This window comes from Sebastes fasciatus, chromosome 1 (assembly GCF_043250625.1).
Source record: "Sebastes fasciatus isolate fSebFas1 chromosome 1, fSebFas1.pri, whole genome shotgun sequence".
Classification (NCBI taxonomy): Eukaryota; Metazoa; Chordata; class Actinopteri; order Perciformes; family Sebastidae; genus Sebastes; species Sebastes fasciatus.
In genome coordinates this window covers 7,801,928-7,814,361 of record NC_133795.1, presented here as the reverse complement: position 1 = coordinate 7,814,361, position 12,434 = coordinate 7,801,928, and the positions used below count along the sequence as shown (strand labels likewise).

The window sequence follows — 12,434 nt, the reverse complement described above, 5'->3', positions numbered from 1 at the left end:
AATACAACTTTTTTAAAAATATATACAGTTGGCCTATATCTCAGCATTTCATTCATTTCTGTGAGGAAAACTAAATCAAATTGTTATTTTTAAAGTTTGCATTATTATTTAAGATATAAACAGGATAAAGACACGATGAAGACCTGAACACAGAGTTATATTCACAGTCTTCCCTCTCTGCTAAACAACCTCGTCCTGCATTAAGAGCTAATAGAACAATGACCAAGCATCAGGGAGAAGAAGACACTGAATTTATCAAAAAAGAAGCTTATAATGTATGAATAATTAACAATAAAAAGAATACATAGTACCTACAAATAATTATATTAAAAGTTCCTAAAAATAACAGGAAAATCCATCTCTGTTGCAATATTTACAGGAAATAATCTGCTCAAAATTCATCCAAATCGCTCGTTTTACACAAACTTCCTGCAGTTATTGTGTTCACTATTCGGGTTAATTGTAAAGTTTATCAGGTGTTCTGTACTGTTATTTTTAAGAATTGAATATATTATGAAATAGCCATAAAATATGTCTCTTAGTCAGGGGTCATCAGTTTACTCAATGATAGAAAAAGGTCCCTTGTTGGTAACCACTGCTATAGGGAGGCAAAGGTGAATTTTAAAAAGCATATAATCTTATTTTTAAAATGCCACTTTCTTCTCTGTGGACGACAATCTATAGTTTAGTCATTACATTGTAAATGTGAACAAATGCTGCAGAACTAAAACGGTTCACACACAGTCTGCTGTACTACTTCCCCTTCCTCACAGCTGAAATAACACAGTAACTGTATATAAGGAGAGATGTGGCCAAACTGCTGACTAAAAACAACTTCCTCAGAAGGCAGAACAAATCTGTTTATAGGTACAGCAGCAGCACGAACGTTCACCATGATTGACACAGAATTCAAATAGGCAAACCAAAAAGGTATAAACAACTCGAGTTTTATTATCTTTCATTATTTTCATACATGTGTTTTGGTGGTTTCTTTACAGACCCATCTTGCTCCATGACCGCCATTAAACACCACACAGACTACTTTCATGGGGTTTTTCCTGAACAGAGAAATTTTTGGAGACAAATTTGCAACGACAGTGACAAGAACACGCAGACTCACATACACGAAATACAAAAACCTGGCCGTTTTTATTTGCAACAACGTGCTCTCAGTGGCCCCTGTACTCATGGCTATCAACTCGATTAATACTTTAAGGACCCGCCTTTGTTTGGGGATTTGTTCTACGTGGCTGAAAATGAAACTGGTAAATATTTCATTATATACAGTCATTGATATTCATGAGTACAGGGAACTACTGGAGACGGGTGCAAAGGGGTGTCATCGCCGGATTGGTTCGTGTTCCTCTCATCTCCTCGCTGATTGGCTGTTTACTCCACGCTTGTGCTGATTAGCCCTTGGAGCGTTTTCCCGGCATGTGTGTGGGACCACCTGACTGTCATCAGAACTGTGGAGAGGAGAAGATGAGACATTATTTTCCATGTAAGAATTTCTGTCTTTTACGATGAGGAACGTTTGTACAAAATTACAGCTATGAGTCGGACTGATACGCAGAAAAAAAATTTTAGCCATTAAACCAGAGAATCAAGTTTCTTACGTTCTTGAGGAATTCCTCAGCAACGATACGGGCCCTGGCATTAACGGACAGTTTCATCTCACTGATCTCCTTGTCGATCTCCTCCATGAAGTGGATGACGTAGTCCACCAGCTTGTGTTTGTACATCTGCTCCGTGTGGAAGTTGGTAATCAAGAAGCTAATATCGTATCCCTGAAATCACAGCGCAAGAAAGGAGAAAGAATTGAGTCAGAGAGACCGGTCAACACATTAGAAATTCAACAGAAAAGATTAGAATCATGGGAATATACATTGTAAATATTGAGGTATTTTGTTTGTATATAGTTTCTATGACATCTGTGCATGAAGAGCCCTATGATGTTTGCTATTTGAAGGGACAGTGTGTAACATTTCAGGGGATTATTATGAGTAGAAATGGAATATAAGATTCATAACTATATTTTCATTAATGTATAATCACCTGAAACTAAGAATCATGTTTTCGTCAGCTTAGAATGAGCCCTTCATATCTACATAGGGAGCGGGTTCTCTTCATGAAGCTCCGCCATGTTTCTACAGTAGCCCAGAACCGACAAACCAAACCTTTCACGTTTTTACGTTACCTGAAGGCCACCGTAGTTCTCCGACACGCTTGTAAAACTGCATAATGTAAGCTGCAGAGTGTAAAACCGTGGTACTGCCAGCCGCCGCCTGACTTCCTTTACTTCTAAAGTAGTGGTATTATGGTAAGGATGGCCTCTGAGCGAGGTGAACGGCGTTACCACGGTTTTGCACTCTGCAGCTCACGTTACTGCAGTCTTAGAAAAGGGAGAGTGAGCGGAGGGGTACTCAGCTGGTTGCAATCTGCAACCACACCACTAGATGTCGCCAAATCCTACACACTGTACCTTTCAAACGGTTTCTCACTGTTCCTCTTTTTTTTTTTATTCTTCCTGCACATTGATTCCTCTTTTGCCATTATACAAAACCCAGATTTATCTCTCTCTCTCTTACCTCTACTGGTTTCCTCCTCAGAATGAAGAAGTTCTCTGCTCTCATCATCATGAAGCGCATGAACTTGTGGCAAAGGATCTTCTCAATCTCATCAGCCTGCAGTGAAGAAGTTTTTTTTTTTAATGCATGTTACACTGTGAGAGAAAATTAGGAAAAAGAACAGTCAAAAATCCTGCTGTTTTTAAATCACCTGTTTGACAGCAATGCTGACTCTGACAGAGTTGATGGACCCCTCAATGAGAACCTTCTCCTTGTCGTTACGGCTGATCACCACGGGCTGAAGTAGCAGCTCCTTACTGCTCCTGTAAGCACAGCACAATCCAGACATTACAAATAAAAACAGGCCTTTTATTATGTTTTATAGATACTGAAAATCATCATTGTGCTCAAGATCCTACATTGCTCTACATAACACCTTAGGAGTTAGTGGAAAAACTCTAAATCCTCTCATTGTATTGGGAAGACACCTGCAAACAGGCTGCGGCAAGCCCCCGCTGGCCAATCGTACAGCCTCGCCCAGGCTTGTGTCATTTTTTTCCCCTCCCAGATTTTCTTATGCAAGTTTGCACAAGTCTGCATTTGTGTGTGACAGCTGTAGATGATCTGCAGCACAGCTTAAGGGCAAGAAAAACAACAGGAGGAGAAACTGCAGAGCAAGAGGGACAACTGTAAGAGACTGCCATCAAACATACCTGACTTCCACCTCTGGCTTGTTGTGACGCTCCACCACCTGAGAGGAGAAGTTCTCCAAACAGAGGGCCGCCTGCAGGGTGGCCCTCACAGCGTTTAGGTACGGGCGCAGAGTCGCTGTCTGAGGACACAAGGCAAGGCAGCTTTATTTGTAGAGCACATTTCAGCAACAGGGCAATTCAAAGTGCTTTACATAAACATTCAAGAACATTGCGACAAAGTGCAAAAGAACATTAAGACATAATTAAAACATAAAAACATTAAAGATTAGAAAATAAAAACAAGCTAGGATAGAAACTATAACACACAAGAGTAAAAGCTCTAGTGCAGAATAAGATCATTATCTGGTTTAATAAGAGGCAGCAGCAAACAGGAAAGTTTTAAGCTTTGTTTTAAAAGAACTCAGATTTGTAGCAGTTCTGCAGGTTTCTGGGAGCGTGTTCCAGATATTTGGTGCATAAAAACTGAACGCTGCTTCTGCATGTTTAGTTCTGACTGGGGACACTAAGCAGACCTGATCCAGATGACCTGAGGTCTGGATGGTTCATAACATAGCAGAAGATCAGAAATGTGAGATAAATGTGCCAGATCAATGTCTGGGTGGGTCCCACTGCAGAGAGGATCTTGTTGGATGATGCATGTGTTACTTAGATCATGGGTAAACCAGTATAGTGACTCAACCAGCAGGGCTATGAGGTCAAGCTTGATCAGGAACTAAAAAATGAGCTGTTATGCAGGGATGCAATGGCTGCTACTGTTACAACCCACCTACACTTTTCCACTTTTATATTTTGGAGATAGAAATAGTAATTTTTTTCAAAAGCCAGTATAGATACAGGAAAAACATATTAAATACAAAAAAATAGATATATAATTAAAAAGAATATACGCAAGTAAAAAAAAAAAAAATTTAAAACAATAAAATAAAATAAAATATATTTGTATATATATATATATATATATATATATATATATATATAAAATAAATTTAAAAAATCTGTGTACAATTCAGTCATCATCCTATTCTATCTCCCTATTCACAATCATCCTGCTCCAGCAATGAGAAACAGTAATTTTAGAAAGAAAAGCATTATAGTAATCAGTATAAACCTGATGTTTATCTATAGATGTTAAAACATGAAGGATTTCTGCATGCATCAATGTTAATGGATGGACATTGCAGCTCATTACATATATTTAAATTATACCAAACCTATATATAACTATTCCTACGTTAACTGACAGAGCTTTAGGAGAGCTATCAGTCATAGTAACGATGAGAAAAAGGGGCCGAGAGGAAAAGACCCAGCTCAGCTCGATCACTTCAGTTTCTGCAAAACCATTTCCATGAAGGATGCTCTTCCTCTCATTATAACCTCTCTACTACGACAAAACACGAAGCTTCATAGCTACATAATGTCGCCTCGGATGTAGTAATAGTTAGTGGAGATAAAATGTCTAAATAATGTAAATATGCAGGTAGATTTAGTGGAAGAGACTCACCATTTTTGCGCTGTAAAAGACGGAAGTTGCTCAGCCACGCCTGCGACTCCTCTTCCGTAAATCCTACATCGTCTAGTACAGAGAGGGAGCGCTTGGTTTGTCATTCACATCTTCTCCGGATTCCTCCACATACTAGAAATGCTGTTGAGTGCGCTTACGACTCCGCCCAGGTGGAGTACGTGTTTGTTTAAAACGAGCATACCCATGGACGCTTCCATTCCGGTCTGTGAACAGGGAGGCATATTTGCTCCGCGACAGTTGATTTAGTAGTGACCTTTTTGTAACTTGTTCTTTGAATAAAATATGTTGAGAAACTACGTTATAAAGTACATATGATTTAGTTAAATTGCTGAATGACGGGGTTTAGCGGTAATGTATTTTTGTGATGCATTTTGACACAATATGGTTTGTTCCAATGATACCATATTCATGTTTTTAGTTCGCATAAAAGGAGCATACCCATGGACGCTACCATTCCGGTCTGTGAACAGGGAGGAATATTTGCTCAGCGACCCTTAATTCAGAAGTCATTTTGACCTTTTTGTAACTTGTTCTTAAAGAAAAGATGTTAAATAACGTTATAACGTATATATGATTTGGTTAAATTGCTGAATGTCGGGGTTTAGCGGTATTTTGTGATGCACCCATGACACAATATGGTTTGTTCCGATCATACCATTCTAGCATTAGGCTAATATTTAGCACTACATTTTTTTTCACCTTACTACAATATATAGTAAGATTAGAAAATACTGTTTTATTTTTTATAGCTATGTCATTTTGATTCTGTTCCTACAGCTACTACTTTATCGAAAACAATCTGAATGTGATTTCACACCCCCCTCTGTAATCACAATGGTATTTCCCATCATGGCCGCCATTCACTGACGGTAAATATCGCTGCTCTTAAACATTCACATGTATTCATCTGTGCTCTTAGTTTGTACATTTCAAGGCTTGTAAGTTCAAAACTCTGTCATGCAAAATGTTTGTGTGCAAAATTGTGGCATGATAGCCACCGTTATTGTTAATTTTAAGCCTAATTTAGGCTGTGTGGGCCTTCAGTGTGTGTGATGTGATGGAGAGACAGAAGCACAGCTGGACATCACTGAGAGTGTCTCATCTTCTGTTGTTGTTATTCTACCAGTGACTCCAGACACTACCACCTGGTCTCCTCCACGCAGCCTCGTCATGAGTGAGTTGAAGGACTGCCCTCCACTGAAGTACTACGACTTCAAGCCCGTGGAGCATGTGAAGGTTTGCCCCCGATACACGGCTGTGCTCGGCCGCTCAGAGGACGATGGCATCGGCATCGAGGAGCTGGACACCCTGCAGCTGGAGCTGGAGACGCTGCTGTCCTCAGCCAGCCGCCGCCTCCGAGCCCTGGAGGAGCAGAGACAGGTAGGAGATAGATGGGGACACCTCTTCTTCATTTAACCCTCTGAGACCCACATAGACCCAGTTTAGTCTTGTTTAGGGGGAGATAGCAGGTCAGCAGTAGATGTCACCTAGAAGTGGTGTACATCATCTGAAAGCTGATTTGAAGCTAAATTCAACCATTTTTTACCACTCAAGAATTGATAAAAAAAAAAAGATCAATAATCCCTCATTAGTCTTTTCCACTCCTTTCCTCTTTTTCATAGATCAATTTTTTTCTGTTTTTAGGGGGTTCAAGATGGTCTACAGCAGGTCAACAGTAGATGCCACATAGAAGTGGTGTACATCATCTGAAAGCTGGGAACCTGATGATTAATTTGTGTGTCAAGTTATTCTAGTCATAAATCAGAAATAAAATTATTTAAAATAAATTGTGAAAGTGTATAAGGGTTTACAACATGATGATGGAGGTATATGATAGATAGATAGTAACTTTATTGATCCAGTGGGAAATTCAAGTTTCCAGCATCACAGTTCCATAGTGCAAAACATGTTAGTGAAAAGGCAGCAAAAAAAGTTAGTAGTGCAAAGTACAAAAACATATACCAGATATAAAAATACAAGGAGATGAAGAAAACTGTTAAAACTGATGGCCATTCCCATGCTCTCTTGTTGTTGTTGGGGTTGATACCATTTGTCACCACAGATTTGATGCTAAATGTAACCATTTTTTACCACCAGAGAATTGATAAAAAAAAGATCAATAATCCCTCCAAAATACCACATTAAGACACCAGACCTTGAGGAACACCATAGAAAAAGCCACGCTGTGATTTGGTGACAAAAACTTTTTACATTTTGGAGATTTCTGCAAGAATTGTATTTTTCAGCATTGGATGGCGAGCTCTTCTGTTCTGGAAACTGCTCAGAAACCCCCTTATTCTCAATCTACCTAGAAACGCCATCCATCCTCTGAATGCTCTAGGTCTGTAGTTTGTGGCTGTTTCATGAGGCTGTGATTATCCTAGAGGTCACCACAGGTCATTTTATACAATGAGGTCAACTTTCAAAAAATGGTCTCACTACTATGAAATGGCTACTATGGGGACTAACATCATCACACATGAATACAGTTGGACTCATTGAATCTACAAGAGTCTCAGCTTTACAGTGATACTCAATTTATGTAATTCCAAGACTGTTTATGGACCCCAGTATGCAGAAATATTCAAAAACACAATTTTTAGAATAAAACTGCATGTGATTATGATAAAGTGGGCATGTCTGTAAAGGGGAGACTCGTGGGTACCAATAGAACCCATTTTCATTCACATATCTTGATGTCAGAGGTCAACGACCCCTGTGAAAATGGCCATGGCAGTTTTTCCTCGCCAAAATTCAGCGCAAGTTTGGAGCATTATTTAGCCTCTTCCTCGACAAGCTAACATGACATGGTTGGTTCCAATGGATTTTTATAGTTTCATATGATGTCAGTACCTTCACTGTAGCTCTAAAACTGAACCTGCTACAGCCTCTGAAAGACAGTAAAGTTGGTCGGGATTGCAGGCGATCCTGCGGGTCTCACTTGTTTGTGGAATTTAAAGTCAGTTTTCTGAGCCAAATGAAAACATTCATTTCATTCATATTTGTAACTCCCCTTCTGTGCTTGCCTCTCAGATCCTCACAGACTGGCAGGACAAGAAGGGAGACAAGCGCTTTCTGAAGCTGGGAAAAGACCCAGACCCCGCTGCTCCTTCTCGCCACAAGCCAAAGAAGCAGAAGTTGGACGGCAAAGGCGGTCACGCGCCGGGTCCAGGTCCTGGCAGACCCAAATCCAAAAACCTGCAGCCTAAAGTCCAAGAGTATGAATTTACTGACGATCCACAAGACATTCCCCGCACTCCTAAAAATGACGCACCCAACAGGTCAGCAACAACAGCTCTTCATAAGATCTCTCAGTTCTGTATTTGCTTTGCCTCAGTGATTTTCCTCTTTGATCTTTGTATTCAGCTTATTAATGAGGTTAGTCTCACACAAGTGTGCTGTAGTAAGAATTAAGGTGATGAGCTATCTTTTATATTTGAAATGTTTTTTCTTTCTTTATCAGATTTTGGGCATCAGTCGAGCCATATTGTGCTGATATCACAAATGAGGAGATACGATTGCTAGAAGAGCTTCTGAAACCCCCGGAGGATGAGGCTGAGTATTTCAAAGTATGAAAATAAAAAGCCATGTACATGTTGAACCTAAATCCACTCGTGATGTGGCCAAAATTCTGGGTGTTTATATAATTATATATTTTTGATGACAATAATGTGACTATTTTGGACGGGGAGGAAAGATGGTTTGAAAGAGGAGTGAAAGAGGCCATCTATGCTAAAGTAGAGAAGCCATCACTCAACAGAGGAGGAGGCCTAAGGCATCACCTATCTTCCACCTACAATGCTGTCCTGGCATCTCTGCCCAGGAGATTAAACAACCATTCACACTTGACCTCGCCATTCACACTAGAGCCATTCAGCTGACTCTAACGACCCATAACTATAGTCGTCACACCTAGGAGCACCATTGTACTGAGTGGTTTCTATATCCCTGTTAACGACTCCACAGAGGTTAAATTCCATTCAGCCAGAACCTCCTCAACTGGCCGGGCATGGGCCATGCTGCCTTACCAACTGGGCTCCTCCTCCATCTCCCCCCGCCTCTCTCCAATGATTGCCTATGGATAGAAAAGGGCAAAAGCCCTCACGGATTTACGTTACGTTACATTCAGCCAGAACTGAAGAAGCTTTCGGATGAGAAGTGAAACGTCTTCAAGAACCTAAACCAAATCCAGTTGCTGCTGATTTAACCTTTACTCGGATACCATGACCTGGATGACTGAGAACCTTCACAAACGTGTTTATATTATGTTCAGTAAAATGTGTCATTTTAGATGTGTTTTGATCTTTGGTACTGTCTGTGTGATCTGTAGATTCCAGCTCTGGGGAAACACTACTCTCAGCGGTGGGCTCAGGAAGATCTGCTGGAGGAGCAGAGGGAAGGAGCACGAGCCAACGACAAGAAAAAGAGCGTCATGGGAGGACCGCTGTCTGAGCTGGATGCAAAAGGTGAGGGAAGACTGCAGCCTGCGACTTGAATGAATCCAAATGGGCCAGCAGGCCCTTGGTACTACCATACTGTGCCAGCATGTATTCACCTTAAAGGGATAGTTTGGGTGATTTTGAAGTGGGGTTTGTATGAGGTACTTACACTTAGTCAGTGTATTACCTACAGTAGATGATGGTCAGCACGCCCCCAGTTTGGAGAAACAGACCGGAGTTACCGCAGAGAACCAAAGCAATGTACTGCTGTGGACGGGACCGGCAGCAAAACATGTTTTAGCCACCTAAAAGAAAGGCTCACCTAAAAAATCAAATCAATATCCCATGAAGTGTACGTTATATTTAGAATATTTTTTGGCAGTTTACCTCGCCGCCAGACAGCTGTTCTGAGGATAACCTGAAGCCGCTTTATCCATCTATGCTCTCGCCAAAGCCACCAGACTCCTATGAAAAAAACCCTGTAATTTTACCTTGCAGAACACGGGGGTCGCTGGTCTACCGCTGCCTTGATCAGTTAGTTTGTTTGTGTTATCGTGTGACTTTGGTGAACCCGAATGAACCAAAGTCACACGATAACACAAACAAACAAACCTATTGAGGCGGCGGTAGACCAGCAACCCCCATCTTCTGACATGGGTCAAATAAAAATGTTTTCAATGGAGTCTGGTAGCTTTGGTGAGAGCATGGATAATGGCTTCAGTTCCCTGTCGGAAACATAGACTGTATAGCTGTCTCATGGCAAGGTAAACCTGTGAAATCTAAATATAGCTTACGCTTAAACAGATATTGATTTTTTGTTTTTAGGTGAGCCTTTCTTATAGGAGGCTATTGTATTGCTTTGGCGCCGTGCGGTAACTCCTGTCTGACTATGGATAAGTACCTCATACTGTACAACCCCACTTCAAAACACCCAAACTATTCCTTTAATACTCATCTTTATGTTCATCTGCTGTAGATGTGGACTCCTTGTTGAAAAAGTCAGAGTCCCAACATGAATCTCCAGAAGACGGGTGTCCCTTTGGTCCTCTCACACAGCGTCTGCTCCAGGCCCTTGTAGAGGTCAGTTTGCTGTGATCACTGATAAAACCTCCAGTAATGTATAGTGGCTTTTGAAAATGAGTGAGATCTGAAATATGTGTGTTATTTATTGTGAAAACACTGAAACATGACCATATATATTGTGTTATGTTTTCTCCCAGGAGAACATTATATCCCCCATGGAGGATTCTCCTATACCCGACATTTCAGGAAAGGATGCTAATGATGGCGCTGGGACTTCTCCTCGGAGCCAAGGAAAAGCTTTTAGGTATTTGTGTAACACGAAATGAAAATATGAGATGTCAGAAGCACCACGATCAGTTCTCCATATAAGATAACTTGGAACGTTGGTAGCCATGTTCACACACTGACCCCGTTATCTGACGTAGGATAATTAACACATGTTCAACTTGTGTTTGACCCATTCATACCAGATAGCTATCATGGGTTATTCCCTGGTGATACATTCACTAAACAGATCTGTGGCTGCCTGTACGTACGTGAGTATGTATGTATTTTTTACTTCACTCTGTGCCACATATCTCATACCTTCGGTGTTCCCCCTCCAGTGTTCCTCACACACGTTCTCTGGAGGCTCGGATCAAAGAGGAGCTGGTGGCTCAGGGGCTGCTGGATTCGGAGGAGCGACCCGGACCAGGAGGAGACTCTGAGGACGAGGTCCTGGCAGAGCTGCAGAAGAGACAAGCAGAGCTCAAAGCACTGAGTGCTCACAACAGAGCCCGAAAGCAGGAGCTGCTCAGGTGAGGACACAGGCCAACAGTAGATATATTTACAGGGTTCTTGCGGATCCTTAAAAAGTCTTAATAAGCATTGAATTCATTAATCTAAAAATAAGGCCTTAGATGGTATTAAAATGCCTTAAATCAATCTTTCAAATATCTTAAAAATGCTAAGACATGGGAAATGGGATATTCTGAATAGTATTTTTTGTGACATTTCAATTTGTCCCGATATGCCAGATGGCCAGTACACCACTGGCTCTGGTAAGTAAGAGTTGGGACAACCACTGATGTGCTTATATCGTGTTAGAGGAAGGGTTATGCTAAGGATGGCTCCAGTGTGTCATCGAGCCATGATTTCAGGCCCGCCTAAAAAAATCCTAAACACAAAAATGGAGAAAAACAGTTTAATGGTATCACAACTCAGAACCATTATATAGTTCAGTCGTTTCACGTTTTCAGCACTTATTTTCTAACATGTATAATGTGTTTAGAAACCAATTTTACTTTACCTGGACTTTAAATCTAACTTGCCTTAAACTGTAGGAACCCTGTATTCATTACGTAAACTGCACATCAAGTAAAGTCTGATCTACGATCAGCTGTTGACATTAACTATTTGCTGCGGCCTCACAGGTTGGCAAAAGAGGAGATGCGCAAGCAGGAGCTGAGGCAGAGAGTCAGGGTGTCTGACAACGAGGTCATGGAGGGATTTCGGCGAATCATGGCAGCCAGGCAGAAGAAACGCACTCCAACCAAGAAGGAGAAGGACCAGGCCTGGAAAGCACTGAAGGAGAGGGAAAGCATCCTAAAGTTACTGGATGGATAGAGAAGGAAACCGTTTGTGTTGGAAGAAGAATCTTCTTCCCCGCAGATTGACACAGGTCAGAATACTGTGACAGCTGTTAAATGGCCAGTGAACAGCTGTATTTATGATGATGTATGATACAGTTAATGCTGCGTGATTTGAGTAGGGACATTTCTGTAGTGGTTTTTATGTCATGTACAGCAGAATGCTCATTTGATCCGTAACAATTAGTGTGCATCAGAGACATTTTCTCTCCTTTTGTTGAAAGTTTTCTTTGTTAGTTGTATTTTTATGTTGCTTTTTACCATCGTAATGTTATGAAAACAATACACATGAATGTTTGAATAAACCTGTACCACTTAAAGACAGTTTTTGTATGTGTTGTAACAATTCAGAGGAGGAGCATCATTACAGTGTGTCCTCCCAGAACCCATCTGGTCACCGGCACGCTGCTATTCAAATCAAATCAAATAATGGTTTAACATTATCGGTTCAATTCATATTTCTTGTGTTGCTATGTTTATATGGTTATTGTTGAAAACCAAGGTCCCTAAGCCTGTTATCAGGGAGGTAGTGGCAGGGTCCT

The 12,434-nt window shown here is 41.0% G+C and overlaps 2 protein-coding genes across 3 annotated transcripts; one reads left to right on the top strand and one right to left on the bottom strand.

The window, feature by feature from the left end:
* Positions 1-931: 931 nt before the first annotated feature.
* Positions 932-4,867, bottom strand: arpc4l (actin related protein 2/3 complex, subunit 4, like). Its single transcript, XM_074609827.1, has 6 exons — positions 4,782-4,867; positions 3,281-3,399; positions 2,779-2,890; positions 2,589-2,684; positions 1,617-1,787; positions 932-1,466 (listed from the first exon to the last, which is right to left on the bottom strand). The coding sequence occupies exons 1-6, from the start codon at positions 4,782-4,784 to the stop codon at positions 1,461-1,463; spliced, it is 507 nt and encodes a 168-aa protein (XP_074465928.1). The 5' UTR covers positions 4,785-4,867; the 3' UTR covers positions 932-1,460.
* Positions 4,868-5,274: 407 nt separating this feature from the next.
* Positions 5,275-12,212, top strand: tada3l (transcriptional adaptor 3 (NGG1 homolog, yeast)-like). Of its 2 annotated transcripts, XM_074661599.1 has the most exons (10): positions 5,275-5,440; positions 5,580-5,671; positions 5,929-6,182; positions 7,836-8,083; positions 8,266-8,371; positions 9,133-9,268; positions 10,218-10,321; positions 10,462-10,568; positions 10,870-11,061; positions 11,677-12,212. In XM_074661599.1, the coding sequence occupies exons 3-10, from the start codon at positions 5,973-5,975 to the stop codon at positions 11,867-11,869; spliced, it is 1,296 nt and encodes a 431-aa protein (XP_074517700.1). In that variant the 5' UTR covers positions 5,275-5,440; positions 5,580-5,671; positions 5,929-5,972; the 3' UTR covers positions 11,870-12,212. The 2 variants fall into 2 exon arrangements, with proteins under 2 accessions (XP_074517700.1, XP_074517782.1); XM_074661681.1 differs by lacking the exon at positions 5,275-5,440 and having other exon boundaries at positions 5,640-5,740.
* Positions 12,213-12,434: the final 222 nt, after the last annotated feature.

What these genes read in the sequence shown, in the direction of transcription:
- arpc4l (XM_074609827.1), bottom strand. An exon ending in AAGCCAGAGGTGGAAGTCAG is followed by an intron (nt 2,891 to 3,280) that starts GTATGTTTGATG and finishes CTGTGCTTACAG; the next exon opens with GAGCAGTAAGGAGCTGCTAC. An exon ending in TGAGGAGGAAACCAGTAGAG is followed by an intron (nt 1,788 to 2,588) that starts GTAAGAGAGAGA and finishes CTGTGATTTCAG; the next exon opens with GGATACGATATTAGCTTCTT.
- tada3l (XM_074661599.1), top strand. Translation starts at nt 5,973, where the DNA reads ATGAGTGAGTTGAAGGACTGCCCTCCACTGAAGTACTACGACTTCAAG. An exon ending in AAAAATGACGCACCCAACAG is followed by an intron (nt 8,084 to 8,265) that starts GTCAGCAACAAC and finishes TTTCTTTATCAG; the next exon opens with ATTTTGGGCATCAGTCGAGC. An exon ending in TGCTCCAGGCCCTTGTAGAG is followed by an intron (nt 10,322 to 10,461) that starts GTCAGTTTGCTG and finishes GTTTTCTCCCAG; the next exon opens with GAGAACATTATATCCCCCAT.